This window comes from Vombatus ursinus, unplaced genomic scaffold (assembly GCF_900497805.2).
Source record: "Vombatus ursinus unplaced genomic scaffold, bare-nosed wombat genome assembly UNPS02014768.1, whole genome shotgun sequence".
NCBI lineage: Eukaryota > Metazoa > Chordata > Mammalia > Diprotodontia > Vombatidae > Vombatus > Vombatus ursinus.
This window is the reverse complement of record NW_020954546.1, coordinates 37,033,721-37,049,254: the sequence shown is the minus strand read 5'-3', so window position 1 is coordinate 37,049,254 and position 15,534 is coordinate 37,033,721. Positions and strand designations below refer to the sequence as shown.

The 15,534-nt window shown below is 43.5% G+C and overlaps 1 protein-coding gene across 1 annotated transcript; it reads right to left on the bottom strand.

Annotated features, from left to right (window-relative positions):
• Nucleotides 1–8,646: 8,646 nt before the first annotated feature.
• Nucleotides 8,647–12,924, bottom strand: LOC114042850 (thioredoxin-interacting protein). Its single transcript, XM_027861596.1, has 8 exons — nucleotides 12,309–12,924; nucleotides 11,799–11,871; nucleotides 11,545–11,692; nucleotides 11,047–11,149; nucleotides 10,677–10,933; nucleotides 10,408–10,564; nucleotides 10,146–10,291; nucleotides 8,647–10,019 (listed from the first exon to the last, which is right to left on the bottom strand). Exons 1-8 carry the CDS (start codon nucleotides 12,556–12,558, stop codon nucleotides 9,984–9,986), a joined length of 1,170 nt encoding a protein of 389 aa, XP_027717397.1. The 5' UTR covers nucleotides 12,559–12,924; the 3' UTR covers nucleotides 8,647–9,983.
• Nucleotides 12,925–15,534: the final 2,610 nt, after the last annotated feature.

Genomic DNA, 15,534 nt, shown 5'->3' with positions numbered 1-15,534 from the left:
CAGGAGGGAATTGTAGTGAAAATTTTCCTCTTTACTTCCTTTCCCCACTACTTAAAGAAATGGGGTGATAGGGGGAGACTAGAGTGGAAGAGGGTTCTTAGAGAATTGATGGGGGAGGACCTGGGAAATAAAGAAGAAGTAGGAAGTGGGGGAACTGGACTGTCAGAGGTCAGATGGACTCAGTCAACCATCAATCAGCAAATGTTTATCGATTACTACATGCCAGGCACTGTGCTAACTACAAAGATTATGGAGAGTTTTAGATGATAAATGAGTTTATGTTTGATTCTGGATGTAGTAGGGAGTCACTGGAGGTCATTGAGCAAAGGACTGCCATGGTCAGACCTATACTTTAGAAAAATCACCCTAGGCAACTGAGTTGAGGATGGATTGGAGGTGGGTAGAGATGTAACATACAGAGACCAGTTAGAAGGAAATTGTAATAGTCCAGGGGACAGTTGATGACGGCCTAAATTTGGGTAACCTGAATGAAAGTAGAAAAAAGAGGACATATATGAGAGATGCTATGAAGATAGAAACTGTGGCATTTGGTGTTGGGATGGACATTCAGGGGTAAGGGTAAGAAATTGAGGATGACACCGAACTTGGGAGCCTGGGTGACTGAGAATGATGGTGTCCTTTTCAGTAACAGGGGAGTTTCGTGGAGGGGAAATAAAATGAGGTCTGTATTGGATGTTTTGAATTTGAGATGTCTATAGGATATCCAGCTGGAGGTATCCAAAATGCAATTGGTGGTGACTTCAGTTGTTTGGTGAGGACAGTTGTTCTCGATATGCCTTTCCTTCATCCAGTGAAGCTAAATACACCCTGGCCAGATATCCAATTAGCTACTCCCAAGAACTTGTTTGTTTCCTGACCAATATCACTGAAAGGGAGATGATCTGGGAGAGGCAGAAGAAACAGGGGCTCCATCACCAAACAAGGAGTGGAAAATGTCATGTATCACACTTCAGGAGAGCAAAATGGAAAGACAGCTAGGTTGGAACTCAGGGGACTAAACCTAGGACAACTCATGTCTTCTCTCGTAGCTTTGGTTTCCTCATCTGGGCAGCTGAGTGGTACAGTGTAGCCTGGAATCAAGAAGACCTGAGTTCAAATCTGGCTTCAGACACTTACTAGCTAGCTGTGTTACTCTGGGCAAATTCTGTCTGTCTCAGTTTCTTCATCTGTAAAATGAGGATAATAACAGCACCTACCTCTCAGGGTTGTTGTGTGGATAAAATGAGATCATATTTGTAAAGCGTTCAGCATAATGTCTGGTACCTAGTAGTTTGTTTTTAAAAATCTGAAAGATGTAGGATCAAAATAGGTGATTTAGAGTTAGAAGTGGTTTGTAATCGTAAAACCAGCGATTGTATCTCTGGCTCCTTTCCTCCACTTGAAACCCTAGCAATCAATAGAGACAAAGTGTAGAAAAAGGACACAAATGAGAAGCCACAATGCTTGGTTTGGTGGGGGAAAGAGAATAAAACCCCAACTTGGAAATCAGTATAATCATATAGCTTCCATGCCCAGATTTTCTTCAAAGACAAAAGGACAAGTGATACTGGGAACCGCCTGCAATCCACTCCCACCACTTAGCAGGTGATCTTGTTTTTCTGAAAGCGAGGTCCCAGGCTTCGTCATTATTTCCAACCTTTTGTCCCTCCAGTGACCTTTCCTCTACTTCCACAGCTCAATGAAGAGCAGTGCATAGTGTCCACAACCTCTGCCCCAAGTATCCCCTCTCTCTTGCTCCATGCATACACTGGGATTTAGGGAGGCAGTGGGGTTCAGGAGAGGCTAGAGCCACTTGTCCAGAGCAGAGCAGGGAACAGAAACTGAAGAGACAAAGGCTCTCATCACCACTGATTAGGGATGTACTGACTCTAGAAGGACCAGATGGGGCTGTGGTCAGATTTATTCTCAACTCTTTCCCCTTAAGCTCACTGTATCTTCCCCTCACAATTGAGGGGTTGGATGTGGCCTAGAAAGCATGGATTGTGGGAACTGAGGATCAAGGGGCTAAAGAGTGATAGGATATTAAAGATCAGTGTGAATGGAATCAGATATAAGGAGAGGAGGACCAGGAGAAGGGAACATGGCTGTGTGAGTGATCAGAATTTAGATGGAATAGGGACATCAGAGTAGCTTTTTGGCTTCAACAACCAGGTGAGAGGAGCACAGTTCTCATGACCCCTAGGTCTCTCCCCCTCCCCCTGGAATCTTCCTTCCCTCCAGCTATCTAGGGGACTAAAGATATCATAGCTGGGCAGTCAGCCATACATTTCCAAGAACTTGCTTACTGGCCATTTGACTCATTGAGGGAGAGAATGATCAGTTGCAAAATCACCTAACAAGGAATTTGAGGACCAGTAGGAGGCGAAAGTGGTCATGACTTAACCAGAGGTGCGGGACCTGTGGCCTCAAGGCCACATGTAACCCTCTAGGTCCTCAAGTGCGGCCCTTTGACTGAATCCAAACTTCACAGAACAAATAAATGATTTGTTCTGTAAAACTTGGACTCAGTCAAATGGCCAAACCAGGGGACCTAGAAGGCCACATGTGGCCTGGAGGAGGCAGGGTCCCCACCCTGAAGGCTTAGAGATTAAACAACTTTCCCTGCAACTCTTCCCCCCCCACCCACCCTTACTTGGAGATGCTCAGGTAATAAGTTGGTCTGTGGAGTCCAAGTTGACAACAAGTTTCTATCTATTCCCTTCTCCTTACATAAAACGCCTAGCAAAGGACTGGACAGGAATAGCTCGGTAAGCTAAGGCCTCTTAGCTCTGGCTTCCAAGGCCTCTCCTTCACTCAGTCTAGTCTCTCCTGAGATGGAGTTCTGGAGTAATGCCATTGAGTAGATAGCTTTCCTTTTTGGTGTTACATTTTATTTCTTTAAATAGTGTGGATGACTTTGCCCTGGGATTTGGAATAGTAAGGGAATTTATCATCCCAGCTCCATTTCCAGGAGTGTATAGCATGCATTTATATTCTTGTGGGGTCCCCAGAAGTCTGAGGAGTGGGGCTAAGCCATGCTAGAGTCCAGCCCCAAATAACACCACTACTAGGGAAGTGGATTGTGGTGAGAGGTCCTAGTGAGACCACAAGTACTCCCTCTCTTTGGTTTCAGGAGAGTTCCCTATTCTTGATCCCCCTCCCCAGTACATACTCCTTCTTCTGGGGTCAGTGATCTGGGAAGCTGGGAGGTCTTGGTCCCTTTCCACACCATAATTCTGCCTCCTTGATTCTTGTTTTCTTCTTAAGTAAACGAAAAGAAGTACAAGTAATTTTGAGAGGAATTTAATCTATGTTGCCCCTTGAGAGCAAGGTAGATTAACCTTCGACAAGTAGGAGAAAGATTAAACTTTAGGAAAATCTCCCAGTACAGTGAGGGAGATTAAAGGGAAAGGTAGCACCTACAGGAGCTGACGTCTCCTGTTTGGAGGGCAAAAGTAAAACTTTTCCTGTGGGTGGTCCAGAATAAACCAATCAACAAGCATTTATTAAGCACCCACCACGAGCCAGGCCCTGTGCCTGCCTGGACACCTATCCTTCCCATGCCCCAGCCCTACCTCTCACCCTCTTTAGGGAGAAACTTTTCAGCTGGGGAAGCCAGGATGGAAGGACACAACTGAAGCCACAAGGAAATCAATTCAATACTTAATAATAACAGCATCTCACATTTCTACACCATTTACAATAAACAACCCTGTGAGGAGGTAGTGAAAACATTATTCTTCCTATTCTCCTTTTACAGATGAGGAAACTGGGAATTTAAGTCACTTGCCCGTGATCACAAGCAGGTTACTGGCAGAGCCAACATTTTACCCAGTCTTCTCTACCCCACCATAATGCTTCCCTTCCCTCCCTTCCCTTAGCCAGAGGTTGTTGGAGGAAATGACCATGACCTTCCACTCTCTGCTCCCTTTGCTGACAATATATTGGTCAACTCCATTCTCCTTTCTCTGCCATAGATTTTCCTTAGCCCAAGTTCTTAACCTCTTGCTACTCCCCTTCTTTTCTCTCTTCAATTTAGTTCAAGTCAGACCAAGTCAATTAAATTAATTTCAATTCAAAACATGTATTAAACCTACTCTATGCCAACAATTATCCAGGTGCTGTTAGGGATCCAAAGATGAATAATGTGGTCTCTGTGGTCAAGGGATTTACTAATTTAATCTAGTAAATATCTGAAGAAATATAATAGAAAGGAGAAGGTGAAAGGGGCAAGGCAGTGTTGGGGTAGTGAAAACCTGAGGTTTAGAGTCAGGGGATTTGGGTTGGAATCCTTGCTTGGCTTCAATAGATTTCCAGTTTACAATCCTATTATCCCAGAATAGGTACAAGCCAAGTTCCCTAGTGAGTAGGGGTTGTTTAATTCTTTTGTGCATCTCCTGCACCTCACACAGGGCCTGGCACAGAGTATGAGTTGAATAATGTTGTGTGATGTTAGTTAATTCATAGGAAGGAGAGATCACTTTTGGCTAGGGTAACAGAGATCTGCATGGAGGAGGTGGCTCCCCTATCACCTTCTGGATCACACTGGTCCAGAGTTATCCAGGAATTCAAGAAACCTAATAGAATCATCTGTTTCTCTTTCCTTCCAATTCAGAATTTCTCAGTCAGGTCTTTCTCCTCTTTCCTCACCCACTTCACCAAGACTATCTAGAAGTGATGAAAAGATATATTCTTTCAACTGAGTCTTCTTAACAGGCAGTGAACATTTTGCCAATGCCTTAAAATTGAAAAGGCTTGAGAAAATTTCAGGAGGACTTTAGGAAGGGGGAAAGGGATTCTCTTTCTTGAGTAACTTCTTGGGGAAAAAATGAAAGAGCAGCTGGAGTTAGTTTGTAATTGGAGTGAAGAGGTGGGAGAAACTTGTGCAAGGGGAAATCTTTTGGATTGTGGAGAGGAAGGGCTGTGAGTAGGAAAGGGAAGTTTATTTGAAAGTCTTTTATGATTTATGGGAAGGCTGAGCTTCCCCTGTGGAAACAGCTGAGTCTTCCCTTTTCCTTCCTCAGATAAGAGTCTTGGTTGAGAAGGGACCTGGCCATTCTAGTTCTTCCTCCTCAGGGTCTCATACATAACAGATCCATAGAGTTACATCATTCTCCCCTTTCTAGATCTGCACCATGGGACACCCCAGGAGTCTGTGAATACACACAGTCTCTGAGCTCACCTTCTAGGGCTATCATGGAGAAGGTGGTTCTCCCTTAAGTCCCTTTTCAGAGTTTCATAATCCTATCCCCAATCCCTTTGCAGAGACATCAGGGAATATGAGGCACTTCACTAAACTAAGTTTAAGAGATTAAAGTACTACAAATCTAGATCTGAAAGTGATCTTGGAGGTCATCCAAGCCCTTCATCTCAGGGAACATGAGGAGAAAGAAGGGGGAAACGATCTGATCTGGTTCTCTCCTCATTCCCCACCCACTTCACCAAGTTGGGTTTGAGAGATTAAAAATATTATAAATCTCGATCTGGAAGTTATCTTGGAGGTCATGTAAACCCTTCATTCTAAAGATGAGGTAACTAAGATGCAGAGAGGTTCATGGACTTTTCCAAGCTCACACAGGTGAGAGCCAGATTCAAACTTCAATCCTATGACTCTAAGCACAGTGCTCTTTGCACAGGATGAATCATTTCTCAGTGGAGTCCTCTCATAGGACCATGTTACTGGTGCTTTACAGTTCAAAATTCGTGGGAAGTGGCAAGAGGCAGTACTGGGAGGGAAAGAGGACCTCTCTTCTTTGAATACCTTCAACTTGAACTTGAACTTGAAATGAACTATCCCCATCAAGTGAAGGCAGCTGTAGTAGTATTGGGTAGCAGCAAAGTAGAGGAGTCTTCGAGGGAAAACACTTCTTTTTGAGGAGTAGGGGAAATGACCTCTGTGCAGGAGGGAAAAGGAAACGTCTTTGAAGGCCTTTGATATTTTTTGGGAGGGACCATCCTCCAGTGAAACAGCTGAATTTCTCTATTTCCTTCCACAGATAACAGGCATTGGCTGGGAGGGAATCCATAAATCATGGCTTTTCCTTCTCTCCATCTCCCATTTCCAATGGACAGAATCACAGAAGCATAGGCTCTCAGATTTGGAAAAGGACCTCAGAACCCATACAATCCAAGCTGTAACTTTACAGGAATCCCTGCTTATAGCATACCTGACAGGTGATGACTGAGCTTTCTGAAGACCGAGAGCAAGGGAAGAGCCCGTCATCTCCTGAGGCAGCCTGTCCTATTTTTGGATAGCCCTGTCTGGAGGTATCTTCTTGCACCCAATCTGAAATTTCCTCTTTGCAACTTCTGCTCATCATTTATAATTCTGACCTCTGGGGCTAAGCAGAGTGAGTCTGACACATGACAACCCTTTAAATTTTCTCAAAAAAACCCACTCTTGGAAGAGCAGCTATTGTCAGGGCCTAGGTTCTCTTATCCATAAAAACAAACTAGGGTACTTCTTAAGTATCACAGTGCTATTGAAAAATCACTGCACCAGAAGTCAGAGGCCCTTCAGATCCTCCATCTGCTACCTGTGAGACCTTGGACAAATCTTATTACCTCCCTAGGCCTTGGTTTCCTCATCTGTAAAATGAGTTGGTTGAACTAGGTGATTTCTAAGGTTTCTTGAGGCTGTTAATGAATGCTTCTGTGGCCTGTGTCTCTCGTAAGTCTTTTCTTTTCCAAGCTGATAATTGTTAGTTCCTTCAAGATGTCCTTCTCTTTGGCATTTTATCCATGTCCTTAACCTATTCAGGTTTCCCTTTTCTGGATGCTCTTTGGTTTATCGATGTCCTTCTTAAAATCGGGTGCCCAGAACTGGGAAAAAATGCTCTGGACATGATCCAGACCACCTCAGAACAGTGGAACACTTTGGTCTGGATTGGTGATTTTAACAATATAAGACACTCACCAAGTGGATCTCCTTCAAATGATGTAATAGCATTTATATAGCCTTTTAATGTTTGCAAATCTCTTTGCAAATACTTTATTCTATCCTGCAACCTATTGATTATTTACAGTCTTAGAGTTGGCTGGTGTAGAGAGATTATTTAACTTGTCCAGGGTCACACAGTCCTTGACAGAGGTGTTTTGAGCCCAGGTGCTCCTGACTCTAAGACCCTATGACCATCTCAGTGAACTCATTGGTCTGAATTTTTTCCATTCTCTAGCTATGCAAGGAGTCTGTATACGTAACACTTGGGCTCACATATTACATGTACTTCTTGTCCCAGGTCAGGTGCACACCCTATGTCCTGCTCTTGTCCTTGCCCCTCCCCTCTAGTCCCTGGAAAACAAATTACAGAAAAGATTTTTCCATCAACTCTCACCTAGTTCTATGGTCACAAATGAACGGGGAGGAGCCACTGGCTACCTGAGGGTGGAGATATGGAGGGACACTCTCAGGTAGCTCTGTGGTGACAGGAATCAATGGATACACAAGGAGAAAGGTTGAGACAGAGACAGAGAAGGAAATTGACCTATGAAGCTATCTATCTCCCCAGCTCATTTCTATTGTTATTTGCAGTTTATAGTTTTTAGATGGGATTAAGAAGGGTTAGCCTTAGAATAGGGGGTCCTTGACCAGGATTATCATGTGAAAATATAATTGGTCAAAACCAAAGTCTGGCAGAATCTAGTCTCCATTGACCTCAGCACATCCCCTCAGTTCCCACATCCTAAATCTTTCTTCCAGAAATAAGAGAAACAGTATACTAACACCCTGATGGGAAAAGATCAAAGGTAGCACAGGTGAAGAGGAAGAACACACCAAGGGGCTTGGGGTTGCAATCCACTCAAGACTTGTCTTCTGGTTCTTTAAAAGACCCAGCCCCCAAGTCCCCCTAATTTCTGAGGGAAGAAGCTTACTAAAGAATCAAAAAAGAAAAATCCAGACCTAATGACTCCTTTCTACCAGTCTGACAGAAGACCCACAATTCAGGTCTATTTTAAACCATTAAAATACATTTCATTTCACAAAATTGAGACCCAGGAATGGTCAAAGTTGTTACTATGGTGTAGAATCATGGTTCTAAGTTATTGTAAGAGGCCCATCTTATTATGAGCAAATGTTCGATACTGAATTGTCTTGCACACATTTGCATTAATGTCCTTATTGTGAACGCAAAAAGATTCAGTTTTTTTGTCATTATCTCAACCACCATAATTACATAAATATTATGTAGTGGTCTAAAATTGGAAACCTCATTCTGATTTCTCAGAAATCATTCTCATATTTAAAATGGTTCAGAACCATTGGCAAAGAGAATGGTTCAAAGTAGTACTAACAAAAACACTTGGCCCTTCCTTTTCGCAAACAATTATAAGGGTATTTGTTGATTTGTAGCTGAACAACATAGCTTTTAATTTTTAAAAAAGTTAGTACTGTATATAGATAGGGTCACCCATACTTTCAAACCCGCTACTCAATTATTCCAGTCAATAGCTGGGACAATCTCCAGAACAGTGTTTAAAGATTGGAGTATAGAAACCAAATACTCCAAATACTTTTTTTTTTAATTCCTCCAAAAAACTTCGACCCAAGGAAAACGGAAAACTTCTATGTTGAAAAATTTTTATTTTTATTTAAAAAAAAAAAGACCTCCTCCAAGGAGTAGAAAATATCTGATAAAAAGTACAAAATATAAATTTTAACATACAAAAAGATACATATTTTAAAAAACCAAACCAAAACCACTTTCAGTCCATTTTCTAGTTGTACAGTTCACAGATAAGAATGAGACTCAGTGCTTTGACACAAGACAGTAGAGAAAGTGCCGATTGCTTAGGTTGATTCATTAAGTGCCGAGGGCTAAGGGGAGAAAGAAGTTGTTCAAAACTCCTCAACACTGGGAGTGTGTTCAGAGGTGGGAAACCCGCCCGATTCTGATTTGCTTCCTAAGAGGTTATTTGGCAGTATGATCCCAGCTTTGGAGTGTTTTTGGTAGTCTCTTTTTTCAGTTTGCTGTGCTGGAACTGGAAGGACCCTCCCTAATAACTACCATTATCAGTATTATTCAGTCTGCCCTCAGGAAGCTACTGGTAATAACAAGAATCATCATTTTATTGTTATCATTAATTTTCCCTTACACACCCCAGCAGACCATTTTAGTTGAATGCTTAGGGACTAGGAGGAAAATTCCCAACAGAAAACAAGATAATAAAAGTGCTAAGAACAATACTTCAGAATGAACTCGAAGGGAGTTTTGAAGATATTTTGTGCTCTCCCCCTCTTACCAACACTGAATCCAAATTCTTAAGAAAACCTCATAAGAGGAAGAACAAAGTGCTTAGCCACAGGCTTTCACCAGCCTCCCTCCTCAAGGGGTCTGTTTGCCTTTGCATTGAAACAAGGATAATGTGTCATCTGAGAAGTATAGTGTAGATCACTTCCCTTTCTCATCAGGAAATATTTCTACCAGAACAGGGAGCACCTTTAAACATACATTACAGTGGATACGTGGGAAGGGCTACACTGATTTCAGGAAGACTCTTCCCACCAAAATTTTGGCCATTATTTCTATAAAATCTTTCCCAGATTATTCAATCGCTTTTGCCTGGCATGGCACAAAAGCAGGTTCCCAGAAGCCAACTTTTTGTGATTGTAATCAATACCCCACCCTCCCCAGAGTTCCTGGGAAGACCAATCTAGAGGCCATCCCAACCCTGATCCAAACTACTGAAAACCCCTCATAGTACAGGAGAATTCTGAGGAAACAGGTCACAACAGAGTCCAAACCTCCCACAAACCAGCAAACACCTTCTAGGACACAACAGCAAGACTGGCTGAGAGAGTGGATGCACTTTGGCATCCGTTTTAGGAGATGACTGCCTGCTGATCTCCTAACATAAGGGAGACAGAGGTTAAAGTGAACCCATCCCCAATGGTGGGCGGAGACTGGTCATGCCGCTGAAAAAGCAGTCCAGGAGAGACAGAAAGAAACAGGTAGATAAACAGCTGCTTCTCTTCTTTGGTACATTCATTGCACGTTGTTGTTGACAATACAGGGATCCACCTGGAAGGGGCAAAAGGAAAGGTGGTTTTAGATTTAGAAGGTGGGAGGGAAGTGGGGGAGTCAGAAGAATATTTAAGTTAGGAGCATCCCTCCCCACCCTCATTCAATAAGGGTAATAATTCTCACCTCAGTGTAAGTGGGTGGAGGCATAAACTTGAACTCGGATGCATACATAAAGATGGGGCTGTCCAGAGAGCTATCATCAAGGAGAGGAGTGGTAGGGCTCTCTAGCCTGTGATCTTCAGGAATAATATCCATGTAGCAAGGAGGTGCTGCAGAGAGAAAATGGACACAATCAACAACCCAGCCAACCTACTTCTGATTTCCAGGGAATCTTTAATGGGAAAAGGACAGGGTGGGGGTGAAGGGGAAGACTACTTTGGCTCACCTTCTGGGGTGTCAGGGATATTTAGATCCACCCAACTCATTTCAGAGCTGGTTCGGCTAGCCATGCTGGATGTCCGACTACTGAGTCCTGACTTGCTGCCAATGACTAGAGGCAGGTCAAGGATGACTTTCTTAGATCCAGGGACACTGACATAGATCTACAGGGAAAAGAAAAATTGTTTCTGTTATACCAGAGAGCCATGACAATGCAATACTGCTTGCTTCAAAGACTGATTCACCCTAATCCCAGAGAGAGCCTCACTCACTCACCAATAATGAGTATTCAACACGAAGGATGTTGCAGCCGAGGATGGAGGGTTTAATCTTCTGTACACGAAGGCTTTTGCCACGCCATGATTCGCAGGTGCCAGAAATGATATGGTTGCCTCGAACAGAAGACAGCTTTTGGGTCAACACCTTGGTCTGGCCATTGGCAAGGTAAGTGTGGCGGGCAACAATAGCAGCCTTGGGCACAACAATTCGGGAACACGTGTTCTCAAAGTCAGCATTGATGGAGATTTCATCACCTGACAAAATAAATGATTTTTGTTATTAAAGATTGTATAGTTGATGATTTATAGTCCACAACCCTTCTCCAACTCTATGATACCTGCCTCTCCCAAGCCCAGATTTCTCTTACCTTCGCAAAATCCTTTGCGGTCAATCCGGGCAGAGACAGATACCTTCCCATCAGGAATAAACAGGCAAGAAACTTTTTCCTCCTTCTTAGCAGACACAGGTGCCTGAATAGGATAAAATAAAAGAAATCTTTGTTAAAGTTCCTGAGAAGTGCCAAGTAAAGATGGCTCCTGCTTTTGATTATGAGGACCTCTATCTCCTGCAGGACTCTAGTCCAATATTATGTAATATAAGATAAGACTCGTCTTATCATTCCCTACTATAATTATATTCTCCTCTAAGCTCTGCTTGAACATTTCTTTGACAATGGTCATGATAACAAGGTTTTGTAGGATGTAGTGAGACTATTGCTCCCTGCTTTCCTTTAAGAGTTAACTTTTTATCCCCTTTCATTTTAAGGTAAAGACCAGATTCTTATTTTCAGTATAAACCTTGAGGTAGGGTCCTGCCTCTTAAGATCTCCCACAACCCAGAACTTAAGCCTATGGGGTAAGCTTACCATCAAATCAGGAGTGTTGACATCTACTAGGTCCATCACCTCAAAGTGCTTCTTGGTTTCTTGAGTTGGCTGTCTGGGGCGGTCTAGGAAAGCCTTTACCCAATAGTCTACGGAGCCATACTTCCCCTTGAATGAGGTTCCCAGAGGCCTATCGTGGAATAAAGGGAACAATTCCTTTTAGATTACTCATCAAGAAACAGGATGCTTAAGGGAAGGGAGGTTTTAAAGAAGAGAACGGTGTAGCTAACACCTACCCTTGAGGAAGTTCAAAGCCAAACTTGTACACATACTTGTTTCCAGGTCTCAGAATCACAGACTCATCATTAGCTTCAGGGAGAGAAGGAAAAAAAAAATCCACCATTAGAATTACTAAATCTTATTTTAAATGCAGAAATGACTAAACAGTGGCTACATTTTCTGAAACTAACCATGGCACTTCAATCTCCCAAAGGGAAAGAAGGTTAATAATTTTGGTCTGGGTCAAGAAGCCCAAAGCCTTGAGCTCCGACCCTCAAACCAAAGGGAACTATGACTATTTTCATCTCTAATATTTAAGTTTTAGTTAAGCACCCTCCCCCGTTCAAAGTATCACAGCACACAGCAGGCTGGGGATAATACCCATTTTGCCTGATGCAAGGACAAAGATTCAGCCCTCTCCCACCAAGCTAATGAATGGTCTCCCCCAAGGCTCCCTTTCTTAACAGCTGGGGCTCGGCTGCTTCCCCCGCCGCGCCCCAGCTCTGGAGGAGGGCGAGTCCCCTTACCTGGGGGCTGGTCTTCCAGGAGGAGCGTGTCCTCGTAACGCAGGTACTCCAACACCTGCTTGCACTGCTGGGAGCCCTGCAGCCACAGGACTTTGGCCACTCCGAAAGCCAGGATCCTCACGGCCTTGACCCGGGTCACCTCGCACACCTCCACCTCCACCCGGCCGGCCACCTTCTCCCCACTGCAGTAGACCTTGTCGGGGTCGCTGAAGACCACCTCGAAAGACTTGGTTTTCTTGAACATCACCATAGCTGGGGCTTGGTTTTCTCGGACAAGGGAGACAACGAATGGGTCTCTCTCGAGTGTCAAACCTTTTTGGTTAAGTGGAGAATATTTCGTTCTCCCTGGTCTGCGCGAGTTTGTTGGCTTACGGGCTTGCCAATTTTGTTCTAAGAAGTCTAAGAGCCCCTTCTCCAAAATCAGCCTTTACTAACTTTTAAAAAGTAGAAAAGATAGAAAATGTAAGGCTTCTCGCTAAAGCAAAGAGACTTCCCAAGAGAAAGAAAGCCTTTCTGTCTCGGGCCAAAAGTAGCTTTGAGGAAACCCCCTCCCCAAAATCTCGGAGACCGAGAAAACACAGGGCAGCCCGCAGAACTCTAAGAACTGACTCAACGAACAGGCGGAAACAGCCCTATATAGGGCTCTGGCTGTCTGGGCCACGCGAGGGCCTACGAGGTGGCTCGTGCTGTCCTCGTGCACAATCTTCCCATTGGCTGCCTTTCCCTTGTTTACCGGGGATACCGCCAATCAGAATGCGGCCTGGAGCGCGTGGACACAGTGTGCCTCTGGCGGGGAAACGGTTGTTGTGCTCGATTTCCTCCGAGGAAGGAGGGGGCGGAGGGGGTTCTTGAACGACGTCCCTTGAGACAAATGAAAGGAGGGCTAGGTTTTTGCCCTAAGCCTATCAGCGTTCTGATGGAAGTCGGAGGGCGGGTGTTGATGTCAGAGATTGGCGTTTTGGGGTGAAAGGGGAAAAGTGTCTCAGGGGGCATTGTATGCCTGACTTCAGTACTTGAGAATGATTTTGGGATAGCCAAACCTTTCTCAGGCTCCTCAAGTCCCAAGTTATTTGCTATTGTCTCCTGTCTCGAAATTTAAGTGACTTTCATGAAAGGCATTCCCATAGAAACTCTAGAAAGTTCTCAATTAAATAGAGAATTGAAGGTTGGGGATTAGGGATGGGAGGGGGGGAGAATTAATTTTTCAGTCAAACCCTCCCAAGAAAATTGCCTTTTTTTCTTAGAGGAAAAAAAAGAGGGGGTGTCACTGGTGTTTGTCAACCTTCTCTTCAATCTGGATCCCCAAATTGGAAGTTGTAGGAGTGAGTTTTCTCACTCCACTTTCCCTCACTGCCTTATTCACTCCTGGCTTCCAAGGAGTCTGAATTTCTGCCTCATACTGATCATTTCCCTTTCTCACCTTTTCTCTTTTCTTCCTGCCCACCTCCCCCTCCCCTCTTCAACCACCCTGTTCTTTTTGGAACGGAAATAAGAAGGGTGTGTTTACATCCTGCTCTGCTTATCCCCTTCATCTCTTCATCTTCTTTCCCTGTAGAGCAGGGGACACATTGTTTATGCACCCCATGTACCTCATCACCCCTTTGAGGAATACAGTGATTATATTGTGCATATCTTAAAGCATCTGCTTAACCAGTCCTTCATTTCCTGCTTTACACCTTACAAAACCATAGGATACTCCACCCTTCTTAGTGCTCCCCATCTATAATTCCTGACTGAGCTCTCTCTGAGCCAGCTGGCACTCTCTGTTCTCCACACCCTCTCCCGCAGCCCTAAAAAATACCCCTCAAAATCATGGAGAAAAGCTTGTTTTTGACCAGGTCAATGTCTCAGCTCATGGTCGGAAGATAAGCACAACAGAGTATTTTGTTTTTAAATATGTTTGAGTATTATTACTTTTTCCAAAAGTCTTTAGAAAATGAAGAAATGAAGAGAGGAGGAAGCAGGGTTTCGAAGTCTCCAGAAGGTCTAGCTAATATCCTATTGTGTACTATGCTTTCAGGAGCCTTAATTTGGATCCCTGTCAGATGGGTTTTTCCCTTTCCCTCCCTGAGTGAGTTGGCCATAAAATCTTAGGAGATGACTATTAAAAATTAGTCCTACTAAGGCCAAAAATCCTGTTATAATTAGAACTTTTATTTTTAGATGCTGTGCATCTTACCTTTCTTTCTTTGGCTCCCTGTCTTATCTATTTGTGGATATTTAAAAATTTGCTTCAGTCCTCCTAGTGAAAAAAGGATGGTGATATCCAAAAGCTTGAGAACATATACATGGGCAGTAGAATGAATGGAACCCCACTCCCTCCACTATTTTTTTCGGTGACATTAAGGACTTTCTTCCTCTCGCACCCCAACAATGATAACACCCTCAGGCTAGCAAATTACAATCCAACATGAGAAAGTTCCAGGATGAGGTTTGATGACTCAATTGGTAAGAAAGAACAGAATTAGCCCTGGGTACATCTCGATCTCAGTGGGTGTGTGGGTTAGAAGTAGCACTGTGTTGTACAGTTACCTAACAAAGTATGGGGTGTTTGTGTCAGTGAAGAGCATTGATTGAGCTCCCAGGCCATGTAGAATCTTAGAATGATGTTTCACAGTCCTTAACTCTGAGAGATTTGCTCTTTGATAGTAGAGAATGGACAAAAAGGGAGGGGGGAACAACATAAAAACTCATAAAATACACCAGATTTATGTTTAATTATTGTGCACACGAGTATTGAAGGTAAAGAAGGGATACAGAGTAATTGAAGCTGTGGTATTAATTATAGACTTCTTGGAGAAGGTTAAACACTGGTATTTACCTGGCCATAACCATGAAATGCCAAATCCAACTCTTTTTCCATGTCTTACAGTAAATCTCTCTTGTCCTGGGTATCTTTCTTACTGTGTTTTTCTCTTACTGCCTCTGTTTGCAGAACTGAGTGCTATGGACATGCTCCCTGTTATGCCAAGCTTCCCTAGAATGTTAAAAAACTATTTAGCTTTGGCAGTAATAGCTTGCCAGGGCCTTCGGCCAAGATATTTTCTGAAATGGTACCCTCAACAACAGGGTTGTTTACGACCTTTCTCCCGATAACCTGCTAAAAAAATAAAATCAGCCTCCAGAATCCCCCCCCCCCTTAGTTCCTGGGTTGGGGAAAGAGGAAGTTCTGTGAATTCCTTTTCCCCAAAAAGTGCATTAAGGGTACAGGGAAGGGGTAAAGTTG